At 40.4% G+C, this 17592-nt stretch overlaps 2 protein-coding genes across 9 annotated transcripts in view; one reads left to right on the top strand and one right to left on the bottom strand.

Moving 5' to 3' along the window:
- The window catches only part of LOC121324068 (reticulophagy regulator 3-like), a 7315-nt gene extending 2858 nt beyond the window's left edge, over positions 1-4457 (top strand). For both annotated transcript variants that reach the window (XM_041265513.1, XM_041265512.1), the window contains exons 5-10: positions 1-53; positions 366-450; positions 2247-2384; positions 2665-2744; positions 3295-3427; positions 3690-4457. The exon at positions 1-53 is cut by the window's left edge and continues 74 nt beyond it. In XM_041265513.1, the coding sequence (XP_041121447.1) occupies positions 1-53; positions 366-450; positions 2247-2384; positions 2665-2744; positions 3295-3427; positions 3690-4204 (1004 nt within the window). In that variant the 3' untranslated portion in view covers positions 4205-4457. The remainder of the gene's footprint in view (positions 54-365; positions 451-2246; positions 2385-2664; positions 2745-3294; positions 3428-3689) is intronic.
- Positions 4458-10916: 6459 nt separating this feature from the next.
- LOC121324072 (max-like protein X) lies at positions 10917-17377 on the bottom strand. 7 transcript variants are annotated; one of them, XM_041265521.1, is made up of 9 exons: positions 17251-17342; positions 16950-17037; positions 16234-16270; positions 15275-15364; positions 14309-14457; positions 13890-13989; positions 13694-13793; positions 12754-12955; positions 10917-12379 (listed from the first exon to the last, which is right to left on the bottom strand). In XM_041265521.1, the coding sequence occupies exons 2-9, from the start codon at positions 16989-16991 to the stop codon at positions 12323-12325; spliced, it is 777 nt and encodes a 258-aa protein (XP_041121455.1). In that variant the 5' UTR covers positions 16992-17037; positions 17251-17342; the 3' UTR covers positions 10917-12322. The 7 variants fall into 7 exon arrangements, with proteins under 7 accessions (XP_041121455.1, XP_041121451.1, XP_041121452.1 ...); XM_041265517.1 differs by lacking the exon at positions 16950-17037 and having other exon boundaries at positions 17251-17377; XM_041265518.1 differs by lacking the exon at positions 16950-17037 and having other exon boundaries at positions 15275-15352; positions 17251-17377.
- Between the last annotated feature and the right edge of the window lie 215 nt (positions 17378-17592).

Genomic DNA, 17592 nt, shown 5'->3' with positions numbered 1-17592 from the left:
GAGCGTCTTTTGCACAAAACCTGGCGCATTTCAAACAACACAATCCTGGCAAGGTAAAAACTGTAATACTGTAATTTAATTAGTAATTCATTATAGATCATACATGCCTCTTTAAAAATATATATATATATTAGAGAAGACGATACTGAATGGTCGTTCCTCTTATTAAATTATGAGCCATGACAGGGATGAGTATGTAAGGATGTCATTGATGTGATAAACTTACTTTCTTATCACTCTATATATACACTCACACATACACACTGTGAGGTCAACATGTTTGCAAATTATATTTAGAAAAAAATTAATTGTGTTGATCCAAGGCTTTTATGAATTCTCATAGAAGCATTTGTTTTTTTTCTCAGTTTTGTCTTTTAGTCTGCGGATTCCTCATGTTCTCGGCAGGGCTGGGCCGCTGTGTTCCAGGGTTTCTGCTTTCATACTTCATTTGTAAGTAAAGCCCTTCCACTCCGGTTCACAATAGGCATTGAAACCTGGCAAACCCTTACAATGCAGTGTTAAAAATGTATGGATGCAATGGAAGATTAGGTCGGGTCTTGCATTGGATTACAAGATTGCACTGCATTGTCACCTCCAGACGCTGCATTTAAAACTCAGTGAGCCAAAGAGTACTATTGAATCTGTTTCTTGTCGCCCAGTTTGAAAACGATTCTCATTGTACTTCTTTAACTGGACAACGCAGAAGATAAGCGGCAGTCCTTTAATAAATTATACATACAATATTTCTAATTTGTGGCACTGATAGAATGCTCCAGTAACACCACATTACTAGATCATCAGCCAATGCACTATCCTTGCACTGTTGCACTAGTAATGTATCACTGTATATATAATTTGTAATCATAAATTGTTGCATCCTCGTTCATATTGTGTTGTAGTAGCATTATTAGTACTTGCTGCCAGCTACACTGCAATGTTAAGCTTGCATTGTGACCCTTTACTGCCTTGTAACAGCTAGAACATAAGAACATAAGAAAGTTTACAAACGAGAGGAGGCCATTCGGCCCATCTTGCTCGTTTGGTTGTTAGTAGCTTATTGATCCCAAAATCTCATCAAGCAGCTTCTTGAAGGATCCCAGGGTGTCAGCTTCAACAACATTACTGGGGAGTTGATTCCAGACCCTCACAATTCTCTGTGTAAAAAAGTGTCTCCTATTTTCTGTTCTGAATGCCCCTTTTTCTAAACTCCATTTGTGACCCCTGGTCCTTGTTTCTTTTTTCAGGCTGAAAAAGTCCCTTGGGTCGACACTGTCAATACCTTTTAGAATTTTGAATGCTTGAATTAGGTCGCCACGTAGTCTTCTTTGTTCAAGGCTGAACAGATTCAATTCTTTTAGCCTGTCTGCATATGACATGCCTTTTAAGCCCGGAATAATTCTGGTCGCTCTTCTTTGCACTCTTTCTAGAGCAGCAATATCTTTTTTATAGCGAGGTGACCAGAACTGCACACAATATTCAAGATGAGGTCTTACAAGTGCATTGTACAGTTTTAACATTACTTCCCTTGATTTAAATTCAACACTTTTCACAATGTATCCGAGCATCTTGTTAGCCTTTTTTATAGCTTCCCCACATTGCCTAGATGAAGACATTTCTGAGTCAACAAAAACTCCTAGGTCTTTTTCATAGATTCCTTCTCCAATTTCAATATCTCCCATATGATATTTATAATGTACATTTTTATTTCCTGCGTGCAGTACCTTACACTTTTCTCTATTAAATGTCATTTGTCATGTGTCTGCCCAGTTCTGAATCTTGTCTAGATCATTTTGAATGACCTTTGCTGCTGCAACAGTGTTTGCCACTCCTCCTACTTTTGTGTCGTCTGCAAATTTAACAAGTTTGCTTACTATACCAGAATCTAAATCATTAATGTAGATTAGGAATAGCAGAGGACCTAATACTGATCCCTGTGGTACACCACTGGTTACCACACTCCATTCTGAGGTTTTTCCTCTAATCAGTACTTTCTGTTTTCTACATGTTAACCACTCCCTAATCCATGTACATGCGTTTCCTTGAATCCCAACAGCGTTCAGTTTGAGAATTAATCTTTTGTGCGGGACTTTGTCAAAAGCTTTATACACTGTACACTTTGCATAAAGGCGTCTGCCAAATAGCTAAATAACAGTAACCGCTGTGTCAGGGTTGGGTGTGTATCTGAGCCCGACAGCACTGACACAAACTCAGCTAAAGTTGTGTTTTTGATCTCTTTGCTTCTCCAGTGCTTTCAGTTCTGCTGTGGCCCCTGGCTGTTTATCACAGGGTGGGCCAGCGAATCCACACCCGGCTGGAGCCTGCCCTTCTGCGGCTGGATTTCAGCGTGCGTGGGTACATGATGTCGAAGCGGAAAGAAAGACAAAGTGAGTCCGGCTACAATTTGGGGATTTAGCTTTTTAAACCACACGTAATTCGGAAACGTCAGAATCTATTCCAGTGGAATAACCCCTTTGTGTGTTCTGAACGCAGTGCATCGCAAACAGTTTTGGTTCCAGTGGAATAACTCCTTTGTGTGTTCTGAACGCAGTGCATCGCAAACAGTTTTGGTTCCAGTGGAATAACTCCTTTGTGTGTTCTGAACGCAGTGCATCGCAAACAGTTTTGGTTCCAGTGGAATAACCCCTTTGTGTGTTCTGAACGCAGTGCATCGCAAACCGTTTCGTCAGGGGCCTGTGGCAGATAGAAGTGACAGTGAAGAGGAACTGGCTGCTTTTTGTCCAAAGGTAAAAAAAAAAAAAAAAAAAAAATTGGCTTGAAGCAGTACTCCTGCTGCTGAACAGCCTCTTCTTGCACTAAATGGTCTTTTAATTATCCTACAGTGAGTCAAGGTAACATCTGCACTTATTAAATAAATAGTCTGCACCTCCCAAAACAGATTCTGCTTTCTTTTGCTTGTTGTTTCAGCAATAGTAATATTCTAGGTATAAAAGTAAAAACAAATCTGTAGATGTGTTTATTTTTCCCCCCTCCCTTGAAAGCCATCATTTGCTCCATGTTACATACTTGCATGTTTAAACTTTTTTAAAAAAATGAACCGGAAGTTTTATACGAACCATCAACCAGTGTTAAACGTTGCATACGTGTTTTGTATGAATCTGACAGAGGAAAAGTTTTTCTTCAAAATGTGACTAGTTTAAGTTATATTCTTCAAGTCGAAACAAACACCTGGATCCAGGAGCATAGGGTTGGGAACAACTGTAGGGTTATATATTGAGTTTCCCAACCCCAGAGCAGTTTTACTAATGCTGGATATTTTCTTTGTTTCCAAACCAGCTTGATGATTCACTGGTGGCTAGGGAGCTGGCAATCACTGACTCGGAGCACTCAGATGTTGAAGTGTCTTACACAGACAACGGGACGTTTAATCTGTCCAGGGGACAAACGCCACTCACAGAGGGATCAGAGGGTAATTTAGAATATATTTGTGGTGTTTTCATATGATGAACAGTCTGCCTTTAAAAAAAAAAAAAAAAAGTATACCTTTTATTGGACCAATACCGTATGTATACATTTTAAACACGTTTTCAAGACCTTTATAAGTTATGTGGAAGTGGGGACCACGATTGGTAAAGAAAAAACCGAAACAACATAAATGATCACTACCTGGCCCTGGCCATTTTTTTAAAATGTATTAATATATCTAAGAAGTTATTTTTCCTCATTTTTAGATCTGGACCGCCACAGCGATCCTGAAGAATCGTTTGCCAGAGATCTTCCAGATTTTCCTTCCATCAATCCCGACGCCACCCTGCTGGACGACGATGACGACACCAGCATCGGGATCCCCAATGTACCCTACAGATCCCTGACCCAGGAGGAAGCGTGCATGTACTCGGACCAAGAAGACGTCGATGCAGAGCTGTCCCTTAGTGGCCTTCCACCTGCTCACGACTTCACCAATGACATCGCTGGGATCATAGCCAGCAACATGATTCAGGCAGCCCTGGTCGGAGCTGTGCAGGACCCTGCCTGGAGAGACGATCCCCAGAGGATGCCCCCTAGAGGCTACCGCAAGCAGTCCAGCTCTGAACTGGACACTGATGGGGAAGGGGATGATTTTGAAATGCTGGACCAGTCTGAACTTAACCAGATTGATCCGATTGGTTCTCAGGGTGGAGGGAGTGGCCAGCAGCAGCAACATTCCGCTTCAGGGTTTCTGTCCAACTTCCTGAGAAAACAGTAGCTTGTTTTTCAACACGCGTGGGATGTTGTTCAGTAAATGTCCGCATATCATTATGCTGTTGTTTGTGTGTGATGATCGTTGCGGTGACCAATCTTGCTTTTTCGGTTGCGTTTTCTTATCACTGTGAAGTACGAAGCATCATCGCTTATTCTCATCCTACCTATCGCCACTGCTCCCTGAAAAAGAATTTAGAAACCCCACTAATGTGAATTGCGACTCATCATTGCCTCCCATGATATAAAGTAATTGGCGTTGAAACGAAAACTCTACCCGCCCCCAACCTACCCCCCCTTCCCCTCCTACCACTTCCCCCTCTCCCTCTACCTCACCCCCCCCCCCCCCTCTACCCTCTACCCACACCCCTCCCTAACCTCTACCCACCCCCCTCCCTCTAAATGCCACCCCCAACCCCCCTCGGGAGGGGAGATGGGGGAGGGAGAGGGAGTACCCTCTACCACCCCCCCCTCCCTCTACCTCTACCCCCCCCTCCACCATCCCTCTACCTCTTAACCTCCCCCCCCCCCCACTACTGGGGGGGGACCCCCCCTCCCTCTACCCTCTACAACACCCCCTCCACCCCGGAGAAGGGAGATGGGTGGGGGGGGGAGGGCCTCTGGGCGAGGGTGGACCCCCCTCCCTGGGCCTGGGGATACCCCCTCTATACCCTCTACCCCCCCCCCATCCTCTACCTGGGGGGGGGGATGGGGGGATCTACCCCCCCCTCCTCCCCTAGATGGGACCCTCTACCCTCTAAACCACCTCCCCTGGGAGATGGGGGGGGGGGGAGGGAGATGGGAGATCTCCCTGATACCCTCGGGGGGGGGGGAGGGGGAGAGGGGGGGGTGGGGGATGGGAGGGGGAGGGTGAAGGGGGGCCTACCTCTCGGAGATTGGGGGGGGAGGGAGATCCACGGATGCCTGGGTAGGGGGGAACTCTAGAGCTGGGACCCCCCCTGGGGGGGGGGGACACGCGCCCCTACCCACCCCCATACTCTACCCCCCCCCCTCTACCCTCTAAACCCAGATGGGGGGGGAGGGTATGGGAGGGAAATGGATCTGCCTCGGCGAAAGCCCTACACGATGGGTGGGAGGGAGGGAGATGGGAGATGGGGGGGGGGCCACCCCGGACAGGACAACCCTTTTACTACCAAGCCTTTTTTGTTTCAAGTTGGTAATACTTCTGTAAGAGAAACAAAAGGCAAGTGTCCTATTTAAAGACAATCTCTTGTTTGTGTGAGAGGTACATGGGACCCAGCTTTGTGGGAAAGAGAATGCGGTTGGGGTCTAGTTACTGTCCCCCTTAGGAATTGGGTTATAGGTGAACATCACCACTTGCGAATGAACACTTCTAGCTACTGGGTGTATAAACTTCTGAAGTGTTCTTACTAGTACGGCCAGTGTGTGAATCGAGAACTCTCAGAGTCTGTTCTGAAACGCTGATGTTTTGCTATGTGAGGATTGGGCCAGTACGTTTTTGTTATTTTGTCGTTTTTTTTTAAACATGTCAACGTGAGCGCTTGAATACAGCAAAATGAGCAGTAGCATTAAAACAGCACTGAACAACATGACGTTGGGTCGTGGGTTTAAAATTGTGAAGTGAAGGATACAGTAAAACTTCTGTTAACCAAACTGAGACCTGATCATGCTTACACCTGGAGCTCATGCGTACATAGCAAAGACTACAGCAAGAGTTGGCTGTAGGTCATGCAGGAGGCTGACAATATATTAATTGCAGTACCTAACCCAGATAGACCTACTGAGCTCCATTGCTAAGACCTGTTTTTCCTTTGCGCTACTGTACGTTTGCTTGGTGAATCTCCCACTTGAATGAGGCTTAACACCTGGTAGGTGTGTGTTTGTGTATGTCTGTGAAAGCACTTTCTGGAAAAACTGACATTTTATTACACTTGAACACTTTTATTAAACATAAAATGAGTACTAAAGTTGCAGTATCATTATCAAATAATAGGGAATGCAATATTTAGCACAAATAGAGATGCAATATTTAGCTTTGCATCTGTTGCAGTGATATGTCATATGTCGTAGTGTTGGTTATTTTGTGCTTTTTTTCAGCTTAGTTGCAAGAGTTGCTTGATATTGTTATTATTATTATTATTATTATTATTATTATTATTATTATTATTTTTTTTTTTTTTAAAGTTGTTTACTGATAGCCAGAAACAATGGTAGTAGTGCCTACAATTTGCAAAACCGTTGAAAGATACGTGTCATAGACACAGAAACCCTCTACCCAGGCTTACTGCAGTACAGAGTAAATCAAATTGAATACCCCCAACCAAGTGTCATCACCTTTGCGACAGGTAGATATAAAGCAACATGGAAAAAAAAAAAAATGGATTGTACCCAATTATTTCTTATACACTCTAACAGTATTTCTGACTTTTGAATATGCATGTATGTTATACAGCTGTTGTATCTGCCACCTCAAGGAAGATCAGGCAACAGCTGCTGTAGCTCGCACAATTTTTTTTTTTTTTATGACTGCAAAAGTGTTATTTAAATCTAAAATGCACAACGGCATGACCTGATGTCTTCCCTTGGACATCTTTGCTACTGGAAATGATGTAGGAACCCCCCCCCCCCCTTTTTTTATTATTTTTTTTTATAGGTATGCAAAACAAAACAACTTGCAAGTATTGGAAGTTGAAAGTTGAGCTATTGAGCAATCGATGCAGACGGCTTGTTGGTGTAGTAAAGCGTTTTTCTTTCAACCTGTTTCTCCTGTTTTAAAGGCTTTTGTCTTAAAAGGTGTTGCTTCAGTTCATTTTAAATAGTTTTTTTTTTTCCAATTATGTATCTAAAGTCAATTTTAATAAGATGATCCACAGTGCAGAAAGCAACCAGGAGAAGTTCTAGATATAGAGAGCAAATCCTTTTTGTACCATCTGGACTTATCAATATATATTGTCTTTTGATTAAAAAAACTAGCCTAAATCGTGTTTGGCAAAATATATTACTATAAATGCAAATATTCTTTGTTGCATATTTGTTACAGCTTAGCAATAAAGTGTGTGTGTGTGTGTGTGTGTGTGTGTGTTTTTTTTATTTATTTATCTTTTTCTTTCTAATTAAAGTGCCTAGATTTGTTTTAAAGCATGCAGGTTTCTAGCACTTTGCAACATAATGATCGTTGACCCTTAACAGAACCCTTGACAAGTCACACCCTGCTTGGAATAGAATTCATTTAGAGAATTCTCGCTCGGTTTATTCTGCAATCCGTTAATGTTGCTGCTGGGGATCTGTCTGCTTAACCCTTCCGCAAATAGCTGATATTAATGCCAGGAGCTTCTGCATTTCTCAGGGGTGAAAGGGCTGAAATGATATTCTTGAATTCTGGTCATTTTTTATAGGCTTGGTTGATTTTGCTTTTTTGCTGTACAGTATTGACTGTGGTGCGATGCAGATTGTACTTGTAGCTTGGCCCGTTTAACACAACACATGTATTTTGATGTCTGCTCCTGTTCTTAATTGACAGCAACAGGCCGCAGATTTGTGCTAGAGCTCGATGTGTATGCATTTGAATTAAGGAATACTTTTTAGCTATTGAGCTGCTTGAATCTCAATGAGAAGCACAGACACCACTTGCCAGTCGAAGTGTTGCAAAACCACATTCTGTACTTGATGAAGATGCCGTCCTTTTAGACGGCATGCTTACATACAGCTTTTATTAAGATGCCCTTTTTCTGTTAGGAATATGTGTCTAGTGCACCCTCGTGGTGTTGTTTGTCTTACGGGAATATTCCAGCAGCGTGCATTCAGTAGCTGTCAGGATGTATGTTACAACCTCTGTTTTTAACTGCCGTGTTTCATAAAGACTGAAAAATCAGTGTCTCAATTTTGAGCATGTAAAAAATTGCAGTTTACCTAGAATCGAAGATTTTTATAATGGTTAATAGTAAAAAATAAAATAATAATAATCGTCAAATGAGCCTAAAATCATGATGCAGAGAAATAGCTGGATACATTTTTTTTTTGAGAAGCAGCTGTAATAAAAAATAAACCTGTTTTTATTGTGTTGTATAAAAAACAAAGTGGTTTATTCAGTGATTGATTATTTAGTGTAATAGAGATGCAGTTTCTCTGCTGTTCCTGGAGATTGGCTGTGGTTTGAATTTAGTCTGTGACTAGATTTAATATATTGCATTAGCAGTGCCAGCTCGTTGATAAAAGGGGTGCTGGCTGATTTAAAGTGTGATATCTACAGTAAATGTGTACAAAAAAATTATGTAACTGTGGATTTCTTTTTTCTGTAATTGGTTTTGATGTGGACTCTGATTAAAGACTTGTTTGGTATAGATTTTGGGGACTGGTTTACTTTTTGTATAATTCTCATTTCAAGAATACAGCGTGCATCTCACAGTGGAACCCATGCGCATTTATTCAGAACATTATAAACCGACTTCTCTGTTGATTGTCTTATAATTTGGAGTCAATTTGAATGATCGTGACTGTGATGGATCTTTAATCATGCCAGTCCTCAGGTCTATTAATCCTGCTTGAGTTTTCTCCTAAGGGATGATGTATTGACCATTTTACTGACATCCCTAAATAGAATACAGTTTGGTGCAAAGAGATCTGGAGGAAAAAGCAGGTGTCTGCTTTAAAATCCCTCACAATATGTCAGGAAGATTGCTGTCGCTGCCTTGGTGGGACTGGAGAGAACTGGGTGTGTGTCAACGCCACTACATATAACAAAAGCAATGGTGTAATGTGAATTCAATTTACTTTCAAACTCCAGCTATGGCCAAACGTTTCACATCGTCGATTTGATGTAATCCCTTTCACAATGTGGTCTCAAAATCGTTTTTGAGGCTTTTTCTGTAAATCTGAATAAATAAAACCTGTTTAAAAAAAAAAAAAAAAAAAAAAAAAAACCCTCACAACATGGCCTTGGAAACATGAGTCCATTGTGATACACGCACTATGCCATGAGAATTCATTTTAATGTATTTGGCTGCAGGCTTTACTGTGGTTGTTTAAGTATGAAAAGATTAATTATGTGACCTGATTTAATTATAACTTCCCCACAGACGAACAATATAACAGAGGCAGTTCTAGAGGGTTATCCTGAAAACAAGAAGCACTTTCTGGTTGAGTATACAGCACATTTGAAGTACTTTCTTTTTACCTGGCTAATTTGAAACTTTTTTTTTTTTTTTAATGCTTCACAGTTAAAAGATCAAACATTTTATTAATGTAACTATGCATTTTTATTTTCTTGTGGGTGTTAGCTGTATTTAGGATTGTGTAAACTGCTTGATAAAGATGCTGTTCTTTCTATAAGGAAACATGAAACAGAGTTACTTTTAAATCTAGGGAGGAAGTTGGGAGTAGAAACTGATGAAGATGGCAAAGTGACTGCCTAATGTGTGCTTCTGCTTTCTTTGCACTTGCAAAACAAAGGGTTTTTAAACCATACAACCAAGGCCAGGAGAATTTTAGTATATGAACATCATTTTAATCTTTTATTTATCATATAATCAAACTACATCAAAGTCTATCGCAAAATCAAATGGTAGTGCAGCATTTCATGTTAGATCTCACATTTTTCAATTTGTCAAGATTTTCGTATCTGGCAAACTACAGAGCGTGTGTGATTCTGTATGTTGACGTAACATTCAGCAGGTCTCATCTGACTTTATGAAGCAAACTGAGTAAATTCTATAGGGTCATGCAAAACCTTTGGCCAGAGCTGTACAGCTGTGCTTCTAATGGACACAGATTACACTGATTGGCTGCTGGTGCCATTCATAATCCTGTGCTGCTTGGAAACCAAACTGTTCTGAGCAGAACAGTGAAAGCAAGGCATTAGAATTGCACAGTGAAGATCAAGCTATTGTACCTGTACCACTGGTGCCCTTTGAATTTTCAGTTACAATGACTAGGTTTCCAAATCACTGAAACACCAGGCAAACTGTGAACCTGCCGGGAGTTACCTTGTTGCTTGAATTCTTCACACAGGGAAAATTGATGAGTGTAAAGAAGCTTTTTTGTCTTGGTTGAAATAAAAAATGGAGAGGGGTTGTTATTGAAAGGAATAGTGTTTCTCTTCTTCAAAACAATTCTATTTCAGTTATGTACATTATTTTTTTTTTATTTATTAACAACAGCCCTGTCCTTCAAAAAATCCAGAAGTGACTGTCTTAATTGCTTTTTAAAAACACTATACAAACACACAGAATGAAAATATAAAAATAGGATGTTAACTGGTGGAAGCATTACTCTTTACTAATTTAAGTTTGTTGTTCAACAAAATGAATTTGTTTTAGATATTTTACACATCTGTACTGTACGTTTCCTCTATCTAGAATTTACTAGGACAAGTATATACATATCATTGTTTCGTGTTCCCTTTATTTTATATTACAAAATAAATCAAACACTTGGAAATCTGGCATTAAAGTCCAAATAACCAGCTGTCTTTCACAATGCCAAGTGCAGCTAACCAAAACAGCACTATATTGCATGCTTGGGTTAACTACACAGCATGTAAGATAATCGTTAGCCATAGATCTGAACATTAACCCAACTTAACAAGTCCACTTCCTTCATTAACCAATCTACATTTGCACTGGCAGAACTAGGTACATGGAATAAGGTAGATACACCAAGGGATTTCTGGTCACTGAATTTGAAAATTGCATTCAATCTTTTATAAATAATTAAAAAAAAAAAAACAAAGAAACAATGTATCTGGGACTTGCATTTAATGTATTGCAAATTGATTCATACAAAAATATTTCACTTTTTTTTTTTTTACTTGAAATTAAAACACTGAGGTCTATGAAAACAAATTGCATTATTTTTCCCTACCACAGCAAAATATCATTCAAATAGCAGGCGTTTCAGACACAAATGACCAAGATGTAAAATGTTACGAGAACGACCAGACTCTCAAGCAAAACTAGCTTCCTGTTATCTTACTAAATGTTAGTTAAGCGCATAAGGCAATTCGAAATGTTAACAATTCTTTCTGCTGCCAAACATAAAACTAAAAGAACTGCACCAAATATCGCACAGATCACTCTTACAATTATGCTTCACAGTTTAAAATGACAAATTTCACCATCGTAAAAAAAAGCAAAAGCTATACCCTAAAATGTAGGATTTCACAATTTGGAAAAGCCTACAGTAGGATGAAAAAACAAACAAAGGTAGATCACTTGAGACAGATGTTATCTTTCTATTTATTTATTTATTTTTTTAAGTTGTTCCCTTTGTTTAGGATATAATTCTTGCAGAAATGAAGTGTAATGAAACTTGAGGTCTTTGTACTTCAGTAAAAACAGCATCCCTTTTTTCCTGAGAGTGTACTGGAGTTACGTTACCAAAGACATTAAGAATACTTGCGCTGTTTTTATATCACTTGTAGAAGTGACTTTATGGCATGACTCCGGCAAAAAAAAAAAAAAACAAACAAAAAAAAAAAACGTTATTTTAGTCATATAATAAACATCCCTGCTAATTCAGACAAAATGTCAGCTTCCAACTGTACTGCATTTTCAACATGGGTAGGACTCCACAGGTAAAAACACTTTCTGAATATGAATTTTGCATTGAGAGATCAAGAAACAACCCGGCTATCTTTTACGAACTAAAAACAGCGTACTGACTGGATGATCCTGTGGTCAGTACCAATGAGTTTCAATTGCAACGAAGCGAACTTGTTACTCGTGTGAATAAAACCCTTTGATTTTCAAAAGTAATAAAACAAAAAAGGGCTATACTTTAAATCTGTAAAACATCGAGTCAAAACACAATTCTGAAAGAGTAAATCAATTAAAAGCACACAAGCGTTAAATTAAATTCTGCCCGTTGTAACTCCTGATACTACAAAACCTGGGTAAAAAGCAACCGACAAAACTTTTCAGAAACTGGAACACAAGTTTACTTCAAAAATGGGAAATAACAGAACACTAAAAAAAGTAGCCTTTGCAAGATTTTGGTTTTTAAAAGCACCTCTGTATATTTGGAGAGCAAAAAAATAAAAATGGATTACACCCAGTTCCTCTGTGGAACTGGAACGTTTCTTCTTGACCGGCCAGGCATCGAGGCATCCCACGACTTCGGCGGCTTCTTCCGCTTGGACGGCACTGTTTCAGTACAACTGGTTATTTACCTGTCGCAGCACTCCGACCACAATCTCACGCAGGGTCTGGAAGAAAACGAAAGGAAATCACGAAATGAATATTAGTTTTAAATAGTTTTTGTTACAATGCCATCCTAACAAGCCTACTAGCACTGGCAGAGGCGTCTGTCGAGTTTCATCTTATCCAGATGGATCTTTTCGAAGTTCATCCCGCAGCACTTTTAAAAGACAGGCCCGAAGATTCCTAGTGAATTCCGGCTGAATCTCATAGGAATAACACCGGAATATCTTCAGCACAGAGTTCTGAACTCGTTAATTCGTGTGGATGAGTCACTCGGAGGATGCGCAGAAGATCACCACAGAGTAACACCTGAATTTTCAGCCGGAATGGAGAATGAATTTTCAGCCATTATACTGGGCTTTGGAGCACCCTGCTTCACCTGCGGTTTGCAGTGTTCCTCAATCCAGCTGAAGACACAGGCAGAGAGCTCCTGGAAGCTCGTCACAGAGATAGCGGAATTGAAGGACTGGAACAGAGAGTCCATGATGTTCTGGAAGAGGCTGAACTTCACCTGGTCCGACACCTGACCCTTCCCCTGGTGGGGATTATTCTGGTGGGCTTTCACAATCTGCTCGTAATTACTGCGAGACAAGAGGCAAGACAATTGTGTTAGAGGTTTTCTAGATATTTGTATGTACTTTACGGGTACCTCCAGACCACTAGATTGAAGTAATAATTGAAGTGTGACGTACACTACAGGCTGCCACCTCCTAGTATTCCCTGATTTGAGATCGCTTGTCTCTAAGTCTGTTGTAATTGTACAGCTTCACTGCAATTAGATAGTCTACATGAATGTAAAGCAGTGTACAGTGTACAATAAATCCCTCTCCAGGGGACAATAGAAGGTGGTTGTAAATTCAGAAACTTCTAAATATTGTTCGTATAGAAAGGTATGTAAACTATTCAGAAATGACGGGCCCAGCTGAGCCAAAGAATAAAGGATTACAGAGTTCAAACCCTCAGCTGTGGCCAGAAGTTTTGCATCACTTAGAATTTTAGATTGAGAATTAAAAATAAATAAATAAATAAAAAAAAAAAAATCCATACTTGTGGTGACCACTGCTATTTTATTTAACATACGCAATAATTTTTTATTGGTTGTAATTGTGTAACACAACAAATATTGGTTGAGCCAGTACACCAGTCTTCGGTTTATCGTACTAGTACATACAGTATTTCATGTTGGATTTTGAAATGCCTAATTTTCTCAATTTGTCTTGCTCTCTGTGAACGGGATTAGTATCAGTACGAGGCTGGGATACATCAGGTGAACATGTGTGCTCTGTTAAATTAGCTCAGTGCTGATAAACCAGCCTTACGCTTTCATAATCTTCAGTGCCATGACTTCCTTCCGAAGAGTGGAGACATCCTCTTCCTGCTTTTTCTTCTCTTTGTGTAAAAACTGGATGTAGTCAATAGCTGAAAAAAATAAAAACATACAAACAATAATAAGTGCATTTCCTGAGCCTAAGGATCTGCACCTAAACCCCAAATCAGCTCAATTTCTGTTCTTACTTTTCTGCAAGACCGTGGATTTGCTCATTTTCTGCGATCCGATACAGTGGTCTTGTTGCTGGCACGTTGGAACGATTGCCTGTAGATCATCATAGCCTTTCTGGAAAGAAGAATGAAAGAATAAATTGCTTTGAAATCGCCTGGTTTGAACCGCTTAATTAAGAAAACACCAAAGAGCGCATCGGATACAGCAGGCAGATCAAACCATGAGTCACACGTTCCATGTTTTGCGTCGATACAAGACGACACGTTTTTTATTTTTCAAAATGCAGTCTTTATCTGCATCATGGCACGATACACATCCATGGTATATTTAGCATACAGGAAAGACTGCTATTAAATGCTGCCTGACGTCTTGATGCAGTGCAAGTATTCCCTATGCCTCTCACATTGCACTCAGAGGCACACGCTCACCGCACCTTGATGGCATCTCGTCTTTTCTGCTCCGCTTGAGTGTGTGCCTGCCTCCGTCGGTCTTTGTAGGACTCCTTGTAGGATGTTTCGTGCCGGTAATCGCTGTCTTCATCATCTGCAGTTGAAGAACAATCATTGTCTGTCATGCACTCAGCTACGGGGGGGGGACGACACAAAGCAAAATTACAACTCCCGAGAGAGAAAGAGGTGGGTTTAATACAGAAAAACAGCAAGCTTAGGCAGGGCAGTAGTAATGAATGAGTAACACAGAACTGTCTCTGTTTAAAGATTTTCAATCCCTGGTTAAAGAGGTTCTAACCTCCACTACCTTGGAAAACATAACATTTGAATATTAAAATCAGCACCTCAACCACGGCACAACATTAAACAGCACTGATTTCCGGGGTGAAGACTCTGAGCCAATACAATTTTATTTCATTCCCCTGAGGCCCCGTTGAAATAAAACCATGCACGTATTTGGCTCCCCCCCCCCCCCCTCCGTTTCACCCACGCCTCGGTGCTTTAGCTGTGCAGGGCAAGGGATAAAATTATCTACTGTCTTAATATCATCCAACACCAAGCTAAAAATAGCCCTATTGAAGCAGTGGTGGAAAAAAAACCTGACACAGCGAGGGTGCTTAGCCAGGTGTAAAATCAAATCAGCGCAACCCTTTTCCTGTAGCACAATAAAAGCAGTTTTCAACTACGTTGTTAAAGATGGTGTGGGCTCTTCACAACTGCATACTGAAACATGTATGTTGCCTTTAAGAGCTCATGAATTTGTCTTTTTTTCAGTTATGTTTTCATATGACTATATTTAAAATTTAAATGTGGGCAACATCCGACAACAGCCTGGAACAGTGTCATGAAAGTCAACTGTACTTATTAGTAAGAGTCACCACTCTTGAAATAATCTCCCCCAGTCACAGCTGGGAAAGCAGAGCCTGTGAACGGAGAAGTGAGGGATTTACCTGTGTTGGGTACAGAGGATGCACTTGTAGATCCAACACTGTTAGCTCTGGACCCTAGACTCCCTTTCCTTGCACAGTCTGCAAAAAAAGCTGCAACACATTAAATAAATACAAATATAACACTGAATACTGTGGCTTTGCCATGCAGAAATACATTTAAAAAAAAAAAAAGGTTTTAGGGGAGTCAACAGTCAATCCAAGACATGCCTGATAATTACAGTAACTCTTAATATTGAAGGTGCCCCCACCCTTATTACTGCTGGAATTTAAAATAAACAACCAAATAAATAAATTAAAAAAAAACAAAGTAACAGCACTTTAAGAGATGGATAATGGATATTTAATTAGCTACTATTACCTGATTAGCTGCCAGTATTCTATATTATTTACCATGTCAACAGGTCTAATTCTTAAAGCTTAAAACAGTTCATTCGCTATATTACACTAAATATAACCAGAAACATCAACAGTAAATAAATAAAGACACTACAAAATGTAACAAAAAAATAAAGAGTGATGAGTCCAGTAATACCGGTTTACAATTACAGTATTACAGAAAGCAAAATCTCACCCAAATTCTGACAGATCAGAAAACAAGGTGACTTTTCTAAGAACAGCTAAGATGTTGCGCTGCAAGTAGGTAATTTTGCACAAAACAGCACTGTCCAAAAACACAAGGTTTACCTGCAGTCTAAATCAAGTGCGCTTTATTAAGAGATAGTCTGCCCTATAATAAGATGTAAAAAGGACAAAAACACACTCTTGTGTTAGTGCCACATTCACTGCCATTTTAAATGAATTCAGAAACCATACAATGCAAAGCCTAACCCTAACCCTTAGCCATGCTGCTTGCCAAATCTGTCAGGAGCCAGCAGCTTCCCTGGCTCACATGCAAACGGCAGGCTATGCTCTTGTAAAATCGAGGACGATGACAAGCTAAATAAACACAGTACACTTACTTGGGTCAAATCCATTGTCACTGTAGCTCTGGTCAGCCTGGTTCATTGAAGCAGCAGTTTGAAAGGGAAGGAAATAAGAGGATGTTAAGAAACCAGCAAACTAAGATATTTATTCACAGGCAGCATTTGCTCAAGTTTCCAATTTCCTAGCAGGGTACCTTATATGTACTATATAGGCTCGCTGTGTGGGACCCTGAGCAAGTCACTTATCCTCTTTGTGCTCCGTCCTTTAGATGGGATGCAAAACAAGCGAGGTCCTATTGGAAGAGACTGTGCAGCAGCAGTGAGTGGTTGATGCATAGTTCACACCCCAGTCTCTCTGCGTCGCTTTGGATAAAACCGTCCGCTAAATGACAAAATAATCACACACACACACACACACACACACACTTCGGTAAAGTGCGTTACTTGTGGATTTTCTTTTAGCAGTCCTATTTATTTGTAAAGTCCGCACTCGGTTTTCTTTCACAACGCGCTTCTTGCTGTGCTATTTGTTTATTTATTTTAATTTGTATTATTTGTTTTTCAATAACACGCAGTACTTTGAAGGGGCTCGATTTGGCTGAGACACGACGGTGCAATATAAAACGATACTCGTTCGGGTTTACTACGCCTTTCCCCACCCCGTTAACAATAACACACAACACGATTTCAACATCTTAATTATGCGAGATATGCTCGTTATCTTTCGCTGCCTCTCCGCCGGCTCTGCTTACTCTGCTCCAGCTGTCTTCGCTCGACACGCAGGGATCGGTCATCTTGAAAAGAAACGGGGCATCACGGGTAGCTTCACAGCGCCGCCTCCTGGAGACAAAAGGGATACACGCTTTACACGCAAAACAACCGAGGAGCACACACACGCCTTACTGAGCGACTTAAACTGAACTGCCAACACCAAAAAGGCTTATCAGTGTTGCTGTGAAGAAAAACCAAGCAAACCACTGGTCCGCACTGTAGTAATGTGAGCTGCACACAGACTTTGCAACGTCCCCACCCCCCCCTCCTCCTCCTCCTCACCGGTATCTGAGATGCAAACAAGTTGTAAAAAGCTCCAAGAGCTTTACTAGTTTTCGTTTCGATTAAAGGGACACCACTCGACATAACTCCTTGAAACAGGAAGCGATGAGAAGTTTCCCGGACAATCAGGATAGAGCAGATGACGCGAAAAGAGCCAATCGGTGTCGAGGATTCCACCGTAACAACGCAGAGAGTTCAGGAGGGTGAAGAGCCATCAACTTTTACACTGTACTCCACTTTGAGTTTCCACAGAAGCACTGTTATTTACCATGTACTATTATTATTATTATTATTATTTTATTATTATTATTATTATTATTTTAACTTTAGGAAAGACAATAA

Source organism: Polyodon spathula, chromosome 12 (assembly GCF_017654505.1).
Source record: "Polyodon spathula isolate WHYD16114869_AA chromosome 12, ASM1765450v1, whole genome shotgun sequence".
Classification (NCBI taxonomy): domain Eukaryota; kingdom Metazoa; phylum Chordata; class Actinopteri; order Acipenseriformes; family Polyodontidae; genus Polyodon; species Polyodon spathula.
Note: the sequence above shows the minus strand (reverse complement) of the source record. Positions and strands in the feature narration are given on the sequence as shown.

Coding starts and splice junctions, on each gene's coding strand:
- LOC121324072 (XM_041265517.1), bottom strand. CDS start 17,334: ATGTCGAGTGGTGTCCCTTTAATCGAAACGAAAACTAGTAAAGCTCTT. Junction 16,271..17,250: donor TGTTTGCATCTCAGATACCG/GTGAGGAGGAGG, acceptor TCAATGAACCAG/GCTGACCAGAGCTACAGTGA. Junction 12,956..13,693: donor GCACTGAAGATTATGAAAGC/GTAAGGCTGGTT, acceptor CTTGTCTCGCAG/TAATTACGAGCAGATTGTGA.